The following is a 13,293-nucleotide window of genomic DNA, read 5'->3' on the forward strand; positions in this document are numbered from 1 at the left end:
AATACACGTGTATCAGGGTGAAATACGGCCGGTTTACCAAATACAGTGTATTTCAGGTCAAATACACTGTTTTTCACTCAAATACGCTGTATTTGGCTTTTGACTGGTATACCCCGCCATAGAGAGGCAATGCACGTGCAACGACAGACAACTCTCATACACATGTGCGAACTTGCCAACAATTCCAAATCCATTCTAACTCCAAAATTCACCAACAAAAAACAAAGGAAACCTCCAAATGCACATTAACCGTCCACCTTCTCACTCCCCGAGCTTTCGCTCGCCCCCGGAGCCCGGGGAGTACCACTGGAAGGCTGGCAGTCTGTCTTGCACGGTTTTTCTCCCGCCTGCTGACGGAGCGCCGAGCCGAGCGTCCGGCTGTGGGGATGAGTCTATCGCTTCTGCGCAGTAATCAGCCCGCCTTCTCCTTATATTGGTAGGGTATATGGATTAGCCAATCACGACGCAGGAAAGATAATAACAAATGCGGGGCCATCGGCCGCCGGCCGCCATCCTCAGTCGGCACTGCCGCGACTGTGGCTAGACAAGTTGAGTGTTACAAGTTTCTAGCGCCCTGGTCTACATAGACATTTACCACAGATTAGAGGGAGAGGTAGCTCCAACGGATTTAACGTGTCCATGGCTACCCACGTTGACATCTACAGCCCCCTACGCCAGGGTAAAACACACCGATTTCTGATCAGCAAAAAAAAGATAAAAGCCGATCTTGAGAACATGAGACGTGGTCATGGAGCCAGAACAACCCCAAGGACAATGTTACGAACAAGAAGAGTGTTCAAAACGTAGATTGTGGCCCAAAATACGCAACTATCGCCAAGAGTTTGCATAGCGTACCATAGCGATAGGCACCGTGCTGCACCCCCAAATGGCGGACAATGCTTGTTGCCGGGGGGGGGGGGAAGAGTCACGTGACAATCTGTAGTGAATATGCCCTATAAAAACAAAAAGCTATTGCATCGCCTCATGCCACGTCATTCTTCTAAATAAGAGCAAATGTAGCCTTACTTAGTTGCGTAATGCCGCGCATTCATACACGAACAGGGAAATCCAAATCATACGGTGTACAAGCCCATACCTTTTTATACCACACAGCGCAGTTTACTCAAGTCGCTCAAGCCAGGATTCAAGAGGTTTGTCTGCACTACTTTCTGTACCCGCGCGTCATAGACCCCCCCCCCCCCCTCATGGTCGCCCATTAATACTGTGTACTGCGGCCTTGATTTTAATGTAAAACAGCACGTGCAGCAGTGATCACATGAGTGGTTAGCGGATGGTACGTTCCTGTACTAACCTGCCGACAGTCTCTCTCTCTTTAGCCTATCCACAACACCAGCTATGGCGTCGTTCTGGGCCAGAGTGTGGATAGTTGCGGCTGTGACGGTGACGTTAGCTACCTGTCTGGAGGGGAAATTCACCCACAGTGCTTACTTGGACCCCGCTCGTGAGAAGTATTTCTTACAGGTGCGTTGCCTGCTTGTGATGTGTGTTTTATAGATCTCCCACGTCGTCTTCTTCTTCTTCCCAGTACGTGCAAACCTTAGTTGGTTGAGGGCTCCAGCACGGTGGGGGTGGGGGTATTGGATGGGGTGGTCGCTCGTACAAGTTTTGTGTGTGTATGTTGTGGTCTGCAGCTCCTTAATGGGCAGGGGCGCCACTCCCTGTCTGCCACCGAAAGCAGGGTGACGGTGAGTACCCGTAATTGTTGTTAAAAACTACATGGTGCTAATCAAATCTTTATCAAATATCAACATGGCAGACGTGCCGAAGCGCTTCGGTCTGAATTGCATTGACATTTTACAATTATCAACATACAAACATCATTACAATACGTAGATTAAAAACATCATCATTTAGAAATCATCATAATGGCATGCTTGAAGGCCCCTAATGTCTTGGCTTTAACAATACTTTTTTGTTAGACGGTTCCACTCTCTAACTTTTCTAGAGAAAATGGAGTTTAGATGGCAATCAACTCGTGAAGCTGGTGGCTCTACGCTATTTTCAAAATCGTTGCCATTCAAAATAGTAGAGTGATATCGGTACAGCCAGCTCCGTCGGCTATTTCAACTACAAATTCTGAACATTGCTCGATGACAGATACTAGATGACAAAAACTTGGTGACACTATGTACATTTTAGTGCAAAATGTTACATAATGAATTTTCATTCCTGCAGTGGCGGTTGGATGCAGACACCATCACGTTCCGTGCCTCGGTGGCCACCCTGGGGTATGTGGGGTTCGGCATTTCACCTAACGGAGACATGATTGGATCCGACATCGTCACCGGGTTCGTAACAGACCACGGAGACACTTTCTGCTATGTAAGCATTCTTTTCCTAAATATATCATTCTAGTTACAAATTCCAAGAGAATTTGCGTGACCATAGGATATCCTCTGGCCTCCAAGTTAGACCCCCTTTCAACGAAATGTTGCCTCTCTATCCCTCTTTTATAGATATTTTCATGGTCATTGCTCTGCAGAACTCACCCAACTAGTTCCACGACTCAGAACGTCTAAGCGTTCCACTAGGTTCTCCACTAGCTCACATAACTTCACCGTCCAAATTCCTTATTTGAAATCATTTTACAGTGATATTTGCTATCCCCGTACGGCCAAGCTTTGGAATTCCCTCCCTGACAAGTGTGCCCCACCAACCTACAATCTACAGGCTTTCAAATTAAACGTTCACCGCCATCTTCTGTCATACCATGATTCTCTCATCTTTCTAGATCAATGCCGAGAAGTGGTCGCAGACTACTCCGTTAAAAAAAGCTTTGTTCCAACACGAAAAAGACAGACTGACCATGAGCTTTCGGTCGAACACGTCGACCTTCGTCAAATTTATTGATGCACTCGCTGACTCTCGGGAAGTCAGAAGCGTGATGACGTCTGGAGTATATAAATGTGGCGGGAAGACTGATTCTACCACCGTCACGGTTAAGAAAGGGCTGATGAACCCTAATGTGAACTGCCTCCTTCACACCCCTCACAGAGCAGTCCTGCTCCGTACCCAAAAAGCGAACCTTGCCCAACGTTTTTTGTGTGCTTCTTTTTGTGAAAATTTAAACTCAGGCTTAAATTTTGTAACTATTGGTTCTAACAACACAGATGACCTTTTATAGTATTACAGCTTTTCTTTAGATCTTGCGTAATTCGGTTTAGAGTTCATGTTGACAACGTTTTAAAACATCATTTAAGTCGAACACCGGGAAATACATTAAATTGTTTCTGCATTCATTGCTTTAAACTACTTATGGGGTCACCTAAGAAGGGCATCAACAAGAACTACCAGTACACTGCTAAAACTTCTATTGATATAAAATCAGTACTTGGTATATCACATATACAACCATAAAATTATGTATACATGCACTCGTGTCATGTAAATGATGTGCACAATTAACACAAATTTTATTCCGTGCATGAGTTGAAAAAATCTCCCTTTTGATAAACAGGACAGATATGCTAGTGCAAGAACAACGCCGACTATTGACGCCAGTCAGGACTGGAGGTTAGAAGCATCAGGAGAGAACGGAACACACACATTCCTACAGTTCTCCAGGAACCTCGTTCTTTGTGACAGCACTGACAGGACTATTAAGGTAACGTATCATTTCAATTGGATATTCTAAATACTAACTACTATATCTAATTGTGTGGGGTCGTGAGGCGTAGCGGCAGAGTGCTCGACTCGGAATCAGTAGGTCCCGGGTTCGTTTCCTGACATGCCACCGATCTTGTGCCCTTGGGAAATGCATTCAACACGATTTTCCTCACTTCGCTCAGGTGAAAGTGAGTATTGTATTGTCCCCTGTGTTGGTGGTGGCATTAATATCAGTTGGAAGAAAAAAATGAGTGTGCCGTCACCACGTCTTGAGATTACATATTGGAATATTAAAAACAAATATCTAATACCAGCTCTGAAGAAATAGTCATGCCCTCAAACTTAGTAGAAATCAAGTTATTAACCAAGAATTGAAGTGTTTAACAACTCGTATTTCTTTCCTAGCACCAACGTAGAGTGGAACTCTCTGCCACAGTAGCTATAGTATACTGGTGGTTTGTTCTGAAACCTAGTTTTGATTTATATTTTAAGTAATAATATGCGGTTCGAAACCTATCGGAGTGTAAAATATTAGTAAACATGATTGTTGATTGTATACATGATTATATACATAGGCGAAACTAAAAAAAGGCCAACATTTGTTCAGGACAAAATACAACAGTTCAGTCCATCTCCCTGTAGACTGTTCAAAACTAACACCTGTGCAAAAGAAGAACCTTCCTCTACCCAAAGGGAGTTATTTCCCCATTCATCAAAGTTTAAAACAGATCCTTTAGAATTTGACGTCCCCTAATAAAAAATGAACTCTTCCATCGTTCCCATTATATCAACAGCCAATCAGCAACCACATCTTCCATCAGAGCCACACCTTAAGCTTCTTCTGTCTCCTTGCCCAAATCTAACCTTTTTAGTCAAGATATTTTGTATGCCGGTACTATCCGTGTTATCTGGGCGTACCATGAGCAAATCTTTACCTTCATAGTTATTTTTTGTAGGCTGGTACTATCCGTGTTATCTGGGTGTACCATGAGCAAATCTTTACCTTCATAGTTATGTTTTGTAGGCTGGTACTATCCGTGTTATCTGGGCGTACCATGAGCAAATCTTATCTTTATAGTTATGATGTTTTGTAGGCCGGTACTACCCGTGTTATCTTGGCGTACCGTGAGCAAATCTTACTTTTATAGTTATATTTTTGTAGGCTGGTACTAATGGTTTGTAGGTTGATACGTATACTACCCGTGTTATCCTGGCGTACCAAGAGCAATTCTTACCTTTATAGTTATGCTGTTTTGTAGGCTGGTACCACCCGTGTTATCTGGGCGTACCATAACCAGGACCCTCAGCACGACACGGCGCTGATGTACCACGGAGAGACCCGGGGAGCCCGCAGCCTCATGCTGCTGGACGTCCCGCAGAACAGGGAGATGCCAGACGATGTGCAAACCATTGACTTACTCAACACGGTTAGTTGTAATGAGTTATACACATGTGTTTGGATTTGTGAGATCAAAAGTTGATCTTTTGGTGGCGGCTAGGGCAGTATCGAATGAATGAATGAATGAATGAATGAATGAATGAATGAATGAATGAATGAATGAATGAATGAATGAATAAATGAATACCTTCATTGTACACATATACCCAATGGGTTAAGTACAGGTCACAGCAAAAGTATGGCATACAGATAAAGTTACATATATACATCATCAAGTAACTACAATTAGGTAAATTAAGTAAATTCGGTTTCTTGTTTTTTTGTAAATGACAAAAAGGTAAGAACAGGTATGTTTCAATATAGAAGGTTTGTCTATTAGTAAGCTCATTAAAAATATAAATCTTTACAGCTTAGATGTATGACGAAGAGGAACATAGATTGTATCAGATTATATCAAGTTCTACCCTCTCTTTGTTGTATAGTTTACATTCTGTTACAAAATGTTTCTCATCTTCAATTCTTCCCAGATCACAGTACTAACATATTCGTTGTTCTAGGGGAGTGTGGTTATGTCTACCAGTTATGTCTAGTGTTACCAAGTAGTTACCATTTGTCAGGACTGTTTATTTATTTGTTTATGAGAATTCACCACATGTACAAACATACAAGTGGAAGGGAGGACAAAACAGGTGTATTGACACCTTTACAAGTTGTCCTCCCAAAAACAATAATATAAATACAGTACAATACAAATTACAATGTCGAACAATTGTTGACATAAAATACAAATTCCTACAATAATGTACAATACAATAGTCATAAAAATGCAATACAATACACTGCTATAAAATATCATTCATTATTTACAATTGTAATAATATAAAAAAATTAATAAGGATACTAGCGTAAAAATCCAGTGTGTTACTGTAAATTATAATTGGTATCCCCTCTACAGTATAGCGTAATGAAGAAACAGACGGTCTACTGGTACCGCGGATTCAAGGTTCCAGACTTCGGAGGAAAAAGACACATCATAGCGGTATGTTCCACATTCTCCACTCGTTAAAGACTAGACCTAACATTGGTCAAAATCAGGCAAAACGTATATAAATTCTAGCTACATGTAAATAGGTATTGCATTATTATGTAGTGATTTTTATAGGATCCTAGTGATAAGTTATTATTATATTATTAAGGGCATTTAATGACATTTTAGGGTTGCAAAACTGGATTTCTAAAGTCATTTTTTTAATAAACTAATTCTGTCCTTCCCCAATTTTTTTTTTACGAAAAAAAGGTTGTTCCTTATTATTGTACGCTGGTTCCAATTTTTTTATGGCATTCCAAAAATAAAGGGACTCCTTACATAACCTGTATTCACGTTTTTCCCATCACCAGAATACATTGCGAAAACAGGTGTTGGGGCATTTAATGTCCGATTCGACCCATAGTAACTTAATTAGCGTTGAGCATAAAATGCCCCGACAGCTCAAAGCACAGAAAAAACAAGCTGTTTAACGTCAACAAGATAGTTCTGGTGCCTTTCTGTCCTATTATGCAAATGAGGTTTAGACCACTGTTTTCGCAATGCATTCTTGGGATGTGAAACTCGTGAATAGGCTATTTCAAACGCTTAAAGTTTGAGATTACTAAAATGTGCTTGGAAATGTCAATGTCATACAAATTTTAACTAAACACTGGATTGGATAACACATGCGCCATGTTCCAGTTTGAACCAGTTCTACAGCCAGGTCACGAAGGTATGATCCATCACATGGACCTGTACACCTGTCTGAAGGACGTGGATCCAGACATGTATGATGGTGTCCAGCACGCGCGTCACAGCCGCGACTTCCCGGAAGACTGGCATTCCTGTAAGATCAGACTGGTAGCCTGGGAAGTAGGTGGAGAGGTCAGTAGTGTTACTAAGGCTAGAGCAAGTAAATTTTATGGATGAAATCCTCCGCAGACTCCCCAAGATGTTTAACGATTTGACACTTTTTGTGTCCACCCCTTTTATGACTTTACTTAACTACATAATAATATATTATAATCAAATCAATGGCGTGCATTTTGTTTCAAATCATACAGGGCATTTACTACCCAGAAAAGGCCGGTCTGTCCGTAGGCGGTCCTGACGATCCAACATTCTTTCTTATGGAGACACACTACAACAACCCGCAGCATAAGACTGGTTAGTGTGATATAGTCCTAACAGATATACAACGTTTGAAATAGAATAAAATATAAGCAAGGACATTCTCTATATTATCTCGTCTCTATAAAGTCCTAAAAGATAAACAACGTTAAACTTTAGTAAAAACGTTGAACTTTTTCCAACACGCAATTTACAGAGATCAAATTTTTAGCGACCACTGTCACCTTCTTTAGGATAATTAATGACCAATCACTTAAAAGCGTGATCTCGCGAGAGTTTTTGTTTACAAACACGTGACCTTATTCACACGATACTTTACGCGACGTAAGCAATTGCTTAAAAGTGGCAGGGTGTTTATATTGTCCACCATCTCTATTAAGTGAAGGCTAAAGTGCTCTGATATGTTGTGAAGTGATTGGTCATTAATTATCCTGATAAAGGCTTTCAGTGGTCGCTGAAAATTTGATCCGTGTAAATTGTGTGTTGGAATAAAGTTCAACGTTTTTACTATGATTACTACCAACACAGATGAACTTTCATGATGACGTTAAACTTTAAAAAGGTAGTCGCTGTAAGCAAGGACACTCTCTATATTATGGCCTTGTTATACGTTAATTGTACGTAACTGTTACTGTATGCAAATATACCCGTACGTTTTTAAGCCAGGCTTCAACACACAGTGTGATATTGTTTCATTTGTGTACGTTTTTAATAATATTAAATCGGTTGTCTAACATAGCACAGTAGGCATATTTCCTGACTTATGTCTTTTTGTCAGTGCATGCCCCGAAAGGTTATTACAGCTAACAAAGAGATGGGAGTGATGAAACAACGTACAAAATATTAAATTCTAGAAACATGTTAGTTGCTTTTCAAACTATGTCTGGTAGGTTTAGCTTTTCAGTGCTATAAGCCGCGACATGCATTATGTCCCACCTTTTAAGTGCTCATGACACAAAAATATGACCTTAACATATTGTACTTAACATAACTAGTATTACGTGGTAAACAGACACATTTATGATAATAAATATGCACGGTTCTCGTGTTACATTCGAAGTTCTAACGCCCTACCTTGGAAAATTAGCACAAGCCAGTCCTGGCAGACATCTTGTTTCTGCCTATCCGTAGTTTTTCCTGAGCTGATGTCACCCAGTGATGTCAGCTCAGGAAAAAACACAGACCTGCAAAAATAAAACATAGAGATGCAAATAGAGATGCCCGAAGTGGGCAATTGGGAAGCTTGGTAGAGAGTCTCCAAAAATCCACCTTAAGAAGGCCAGACAAGCTCAATTTCTCAGTCATCTTGATTGGAACAAACTTCCAGTGACTATTTTTGTGTGTACACCTCTGATATTTGTATGTTTTTACAGACTTCTTTTGGTGTCATTTTTAACCATTTTTGTACACAGGAATAGTGGACAGGTCTGGTCTCCGGGTCCTGTACACCTCAGAGCTGCGGCAGCACGACCTGGGCTACATGCAGCTCGGCATGGAGGTGGCACGGACACTCATCATCCCGCCTGGGAGTCAGGCCTTTGTTACAGCCGGAACTTGTTATCCTGACTGTCTGGAGAAGGTAACGTTTCTCAGTTTTATAGGACTTGTACCACGTGCATTATCCTTTACAGAAAAGGTCTTACCAAAGCCTCAAAAATGGTACATACTGTTTTCTCTCCTTAGCTATCTAAAGAAGAAAGTGTGATGCTATGTGTACGTATCTAGCATGTAACCACGGACACTACTTGTGGAAATGTCTTCCACAGGCCATGGAGGAAGAGTCCATAGAGAAGATCCACGTGATTGGCGTCCATTTCCACACTCACCTGGCGGGAAGGAAGATGAAGATGCGCCACGTGCGGAACGGAGTGGAACTGCCGTGGATAAGGAACGATGGAAACTTCGACTTCAACTTTCAACAGACTGTCAGTCTACAGAAGGAAGTAGAAGTTTTAAAGGTATGTTTTTAAACCCCAAAACAATCCAGGGCTTAATAAACAGTTACGATCTTATGGTCAATATGTAAAAAAAAATTACTAATGTCTGCGAGGTGAAATTATGTTTCTTTGGTATAATTATTGGGTTATATGAACTAAACTAGGATTGAGTAATATGAAATGAATTATAATCATACCTTGCATGTATGTGCCTAGGTTTGAGTTAGTTCTTACCAGCTCGGTTAGACGGGAATTTCAATGGGGAATCAATGCTGTAACTTTTTGTTTGAGATTTTTGTTGCTTTTCACCAATTGAGAGGGGATAATATTTTTTGTAAAAATCAATCAATACACGGCGCAGATTAAAGACCAATAAGAAAAAGAAATGGTTTTAGATAAGAAGCTTCCTATAATTGATAAACCAAAACTAATGACTTTAAAACAAAATTAAGGGGCAAAACTTGCAGTTAACCATTGTACAGAATGCATTTACAGTAAACGCATGACGACTAGGCCAGATCTCATAGCTTGTTAAAGGTAGACCTCAACATCTGTAATGTAAAAGTATGTTTACCTGAAGTGTAACCGACACTGTTAACTGTTACCTGTTCCGAATTGTTTATGTTCTTGTTGTAAGGGCTAGCCCTTTATAATAGCCTCTGGCTTGTTGGGCAGTCCTGGCTTTATATATCTGTTTTTACAGTCTAATAAATCAAATCAAATCAAATCTTTTTTTCTGTTTCAGGGCGACTACCTAATAGTAGAGTGTACGTACAATACCACTGACAGGAGAAAGGTTACATATGTGAGTTTTACACGTATCAAATCAAATCTACTTACAGAATACTACTGTTTTCACTTATGTACATCCATTGCGATGGCTGCTTGCATTACACTTAAATCCCTGGGGTCACAGAGAATACTTGATTGTTGCTAAACTTTTCATAAGATATCGCTAATTTTAACTTGGCCAGAATCCTATTTTTAGAATCAACAAGAATTATTCGTAATTCGTTAGTCGAAAACATTAGCTTCAGCTGCAGAAGGTATGATATTGTGGAAGTTGTCCGTAATGATTTTTTTTAAGTCGTTGGTTTAAGGTGACTGCCGTATCTCATTGTCATTAGGCCGGACCAATTTCATTTGTTGGTTCTTGGATTTGCCTCTTCATTTTTTTCTGATTTGAAAAAAAAAGATTCAGGTTCTGAATGAACTCAATAATGCTTATATTCTATCCCCAAAAGTTAAGGAAAGTCCCTTTGTTACAGTTTTTCCACCCATCAATGCACTGGTTTAATTAAAAGTTCAAAATTTATTGTTTTAAACCCAGCCTTTTAAATTGACTTCGTGGCTCATTTCGTAGCATTTGTGGTTATAATAGGATGTCTAGACCTGTTTTTTTTATTTTTTTTTCCCTGTCGCTTCATTTTTTTTCTGAAAAAATTAAATCCGAGAACCAACAAATTAAATAGGTCTGGCCTTAGTTTAATACTTTATGGAAATATTGACCAATTTACTCTTGAAATACTTGCCAATAGGGAGGCCTGAGTACGGAAGAAGAGATGTGTTTTGGTCACATACTTCACTACCCGAACATGAAGCTAAGACGGTGCAAGAGTAACCCACACAAGGCGTCTTACCTGACGGCGCTCGGGGCCACAGAAGTTACCTTCAGGTGCGTTATATGATCATATTATACTATCATGAAACTTCATATGTGTTGGTAGTTACATGTTCAAAGTTAAAACGTTTTGTCCAACACAAAAGTTCTCTCACCTAGAGCTAGAAATAGAAATGATATAATAATTAAGACACAATCAGAAAGGTATCTCTGGTAATTTTTTTCTTTAGAGAAACTGTTTCAAATCAACTTCATTCTGCTTTAATGAAAATATTTAACAGCGCTGCCGAAAACGACTATGTACCCATCCAACCTCGTCATATGGCAGGCAAGACCATACAAAAACTACTGCACTCTATCGACTGGGATGAAAATACCAGGCAGACGTTCCAGGTAAGAACAACAAAATGATACACATTTCAACAGTCCGTTTCCATCTGTTTTGATCATTGCTGCTAAGATTTTTATCCATTGAAAAAAATCGTTATTCTTTTTAGCGACAAAAATGCTTTTAATATTTTAAAATAGTACTCCTTAGTTTTTTCTCTTGCACCTTGTTTTTCAGACACAACAGAGAACCGGAAACACGTCTGTTACCTGTATGAAGAAAGACACTAGCGTTGAGGCATATCATCAGGTAAGACTGATCTGTAGTAAAACGTTGAACTATATTTTAACACCCAATTTACAGAGAGATCAAATTTTCCGCGACCACTGTCGCCTTCATCAGGATAATTAATGACCAATCACTTCACAGCGTGGTCTCGCGAGAGTTACGGTTTACAAACACGTGACCTTATTCACACGAGAGTTTACTGATACATGTACTTGACGGTCATTAATTATCCTGATGAATGCGACAGTGGCCGCTGAAAATTTTATCACTATGTGACTTGGGTGTTGGAATAAAGTTCAAGGTTTTTCTATAATTACTACCAACACAGGTGGACTTTCATGAAAATCTAGGACTGATTGATCTGGCAAGCGCGTTTTGTTATCTCCTGTTGTCATCGCTTTTGTAGATATCAAGTGGTCCATTTGCAGATTTCACATATTTTACGCCTTAATTATAGGGAGACATCGAAGTCTGTAGAAAACCGCCGTTCGCAACGTGACAACGCTCGAAATGACTTCACTATTAAAACCACTAAAACTTAGACCAATTTACAAACAAAAAACTATTCTTCTTTTAATTTCCCGAAACCCACAAATTTTAGAAAAGCTGGGACATTACGTCTTCCATGGTTTACAAAAGACAAGTTAAACCCTTCAGACATACAGTAGTTTTTGACGTATCAATAGTTTTAGACAATTAGATTTCGTTATGTACATTTTGAATTTATTTCATACTCTGTTTTAGAGTTCTTTTATGTTTGTAACTTCCATTTCGTCTTCGGGCATGGGTTTTCAATAAAACTCTCATTAAGACCTTTTAATCCTTTTTTTCAAGCAACTCATCACCAAGCGGGAGCCACCACCGGTCATTCTTCACCCATTTGAGGAACAAGACGTCTGCAAAACACCAGGTAAGTAGGAAGTAAACACAGCATTGCTCTTTGCAGGGCCAGTGACTGTCGCAAGGTGGCGCAACACCAGAAGTTACTCTGGTATATCTCATCAGGGACTAACATCTAATTATACCGGCATCAATGTATCTGTGTGCCGTGCAAATAAAACAAAGAAAAGACTAAACAAAGAATCGGAACTTACAACTGCAGAAAACGACAGATTTCTCACATCGTATTATTATTTTACCTGACATTATGCATGGGCATGTCATTGATTCTAGTTCTTATAATTTTCTTCTAGGTACAATGATGGGGGCTAAAAGGACCAAGTTGCACAAGGGATTAGGGAAACATGCCTATAACAAAGGTTGGTATCGAGAATTTTACAAGACGTTGAAAAAAAAACAAATTTAACATTTATACGAAAGTTTTGCACATTTCGTTTATGTCATTAAAAACAAATAGATATTAATTATGTCGATAAAAACTCTTTATTCATAGTTGATTTCATAGCTGCCGGGCATTTATAACTGCCGGAGTTTTTATACTTGATCCATTTAATAGGTGAACATCATTACGTTTAACATTAAGATAAGGACACCATTTGCTTTATCTAAGAATAGATTTCTTTGTTACGTCTGTAATTAGGTTGAAGGTATTGTTAACAAACTCATGTCATGGAAATGGCGGTATTATAGTCATAATTAATGAGAAACATGTATAGGTCATTTATCTCCAGTTGTAAAATATAATTTTTGAATCGACAGCACATGCAGGAACCAAGAGGGGAACAAAGAAAGCACAACGAGGAAAGAAAAGGAAGAACAAGAGGGAGCCGAATCTTTCAATTTGGCGACGCTAATGACAAACGAACAAGTGGCAATGGATGTAGCAGGACCATAGACGAAATTTTGAAATACAAAGATCAGCGTATTTTTCTTTGTGTTGTTAAACGTAAATATTGAGCAAGTAAAAACTCTAATATCTATCACACAAAGTTTCGACTGTACATCTCTGGTCTTTGCATAGAAATGAACAAACCA

General features: G+C 39.6%; 1 protein-coding gene and 1 long non-coding RNA gene across 2 annotated transcripts; both read left to right on the top strand.

The window, feature by feature from the left end:
- Positions 1–1,341: 1,341 nt before the first annotated feature.
- Positions 1,342–11,857, top strand: LOC109485357 (DBH-like monooxygenase protein 1). The gene is made up of 14 exons (XM_019788915.1): positions 1,342–1,482; positions 2,197–2,343; positions 3,479–3,625; positions 4,887–5,054; positions 5,982–6,065; positions 6,756–6,938; positions 7,118–7,220; positions 8,597–8,763; positions 8,951–9,142; positions 9,867–9,926; positions 10,660–10,796; positions 11,024–11,135; positions 11,308–11,379; positions 11,816–11,857. The coding sequence occupies exons 1-14, from the start codon at positions 1,357–1,359 to the stop codon at positions 11,855–11,857; spliced, it is 1,740 nt and encodes a 579-aa protein (XP_019644474.1). The 5' UTR covers positions 1,342–1,356.
- Positions 11,858–12,237: 380 nt separating this feature from the next.
- Positions 12,238–13,212, top strand: LOC109485358. Its single transcript, XR_002141121.1, has 3 exons — positions 12,238–12,268; positions 12,552–12,617; positions 13,018–13,212. It is a non-coding gene; the product is annotated as an uncharacterized LOC109485358 (long non-coding RNA).
- Positions 13,213–13,293: the final 81 nt, after the last annotated feature.

The sequence above is a fragment of the Branchiostoma belcheri genome, unplaced genomic scaffold (genome assembly GCF_001625305.1).
Source record: "Branchiostoma belcheri isolate BF01 breed outbred unplaced genomic scaffold, Haploidv18h27 scaffold749, whole genome shotgun sequence".
Lineage (NCBI taxonomy): Eukaryota > Metazoa > Chordata > Leptocardii > Amphioxiformes > Branchiostomatidae > Branchiostoma > Branchiostoma belcheri.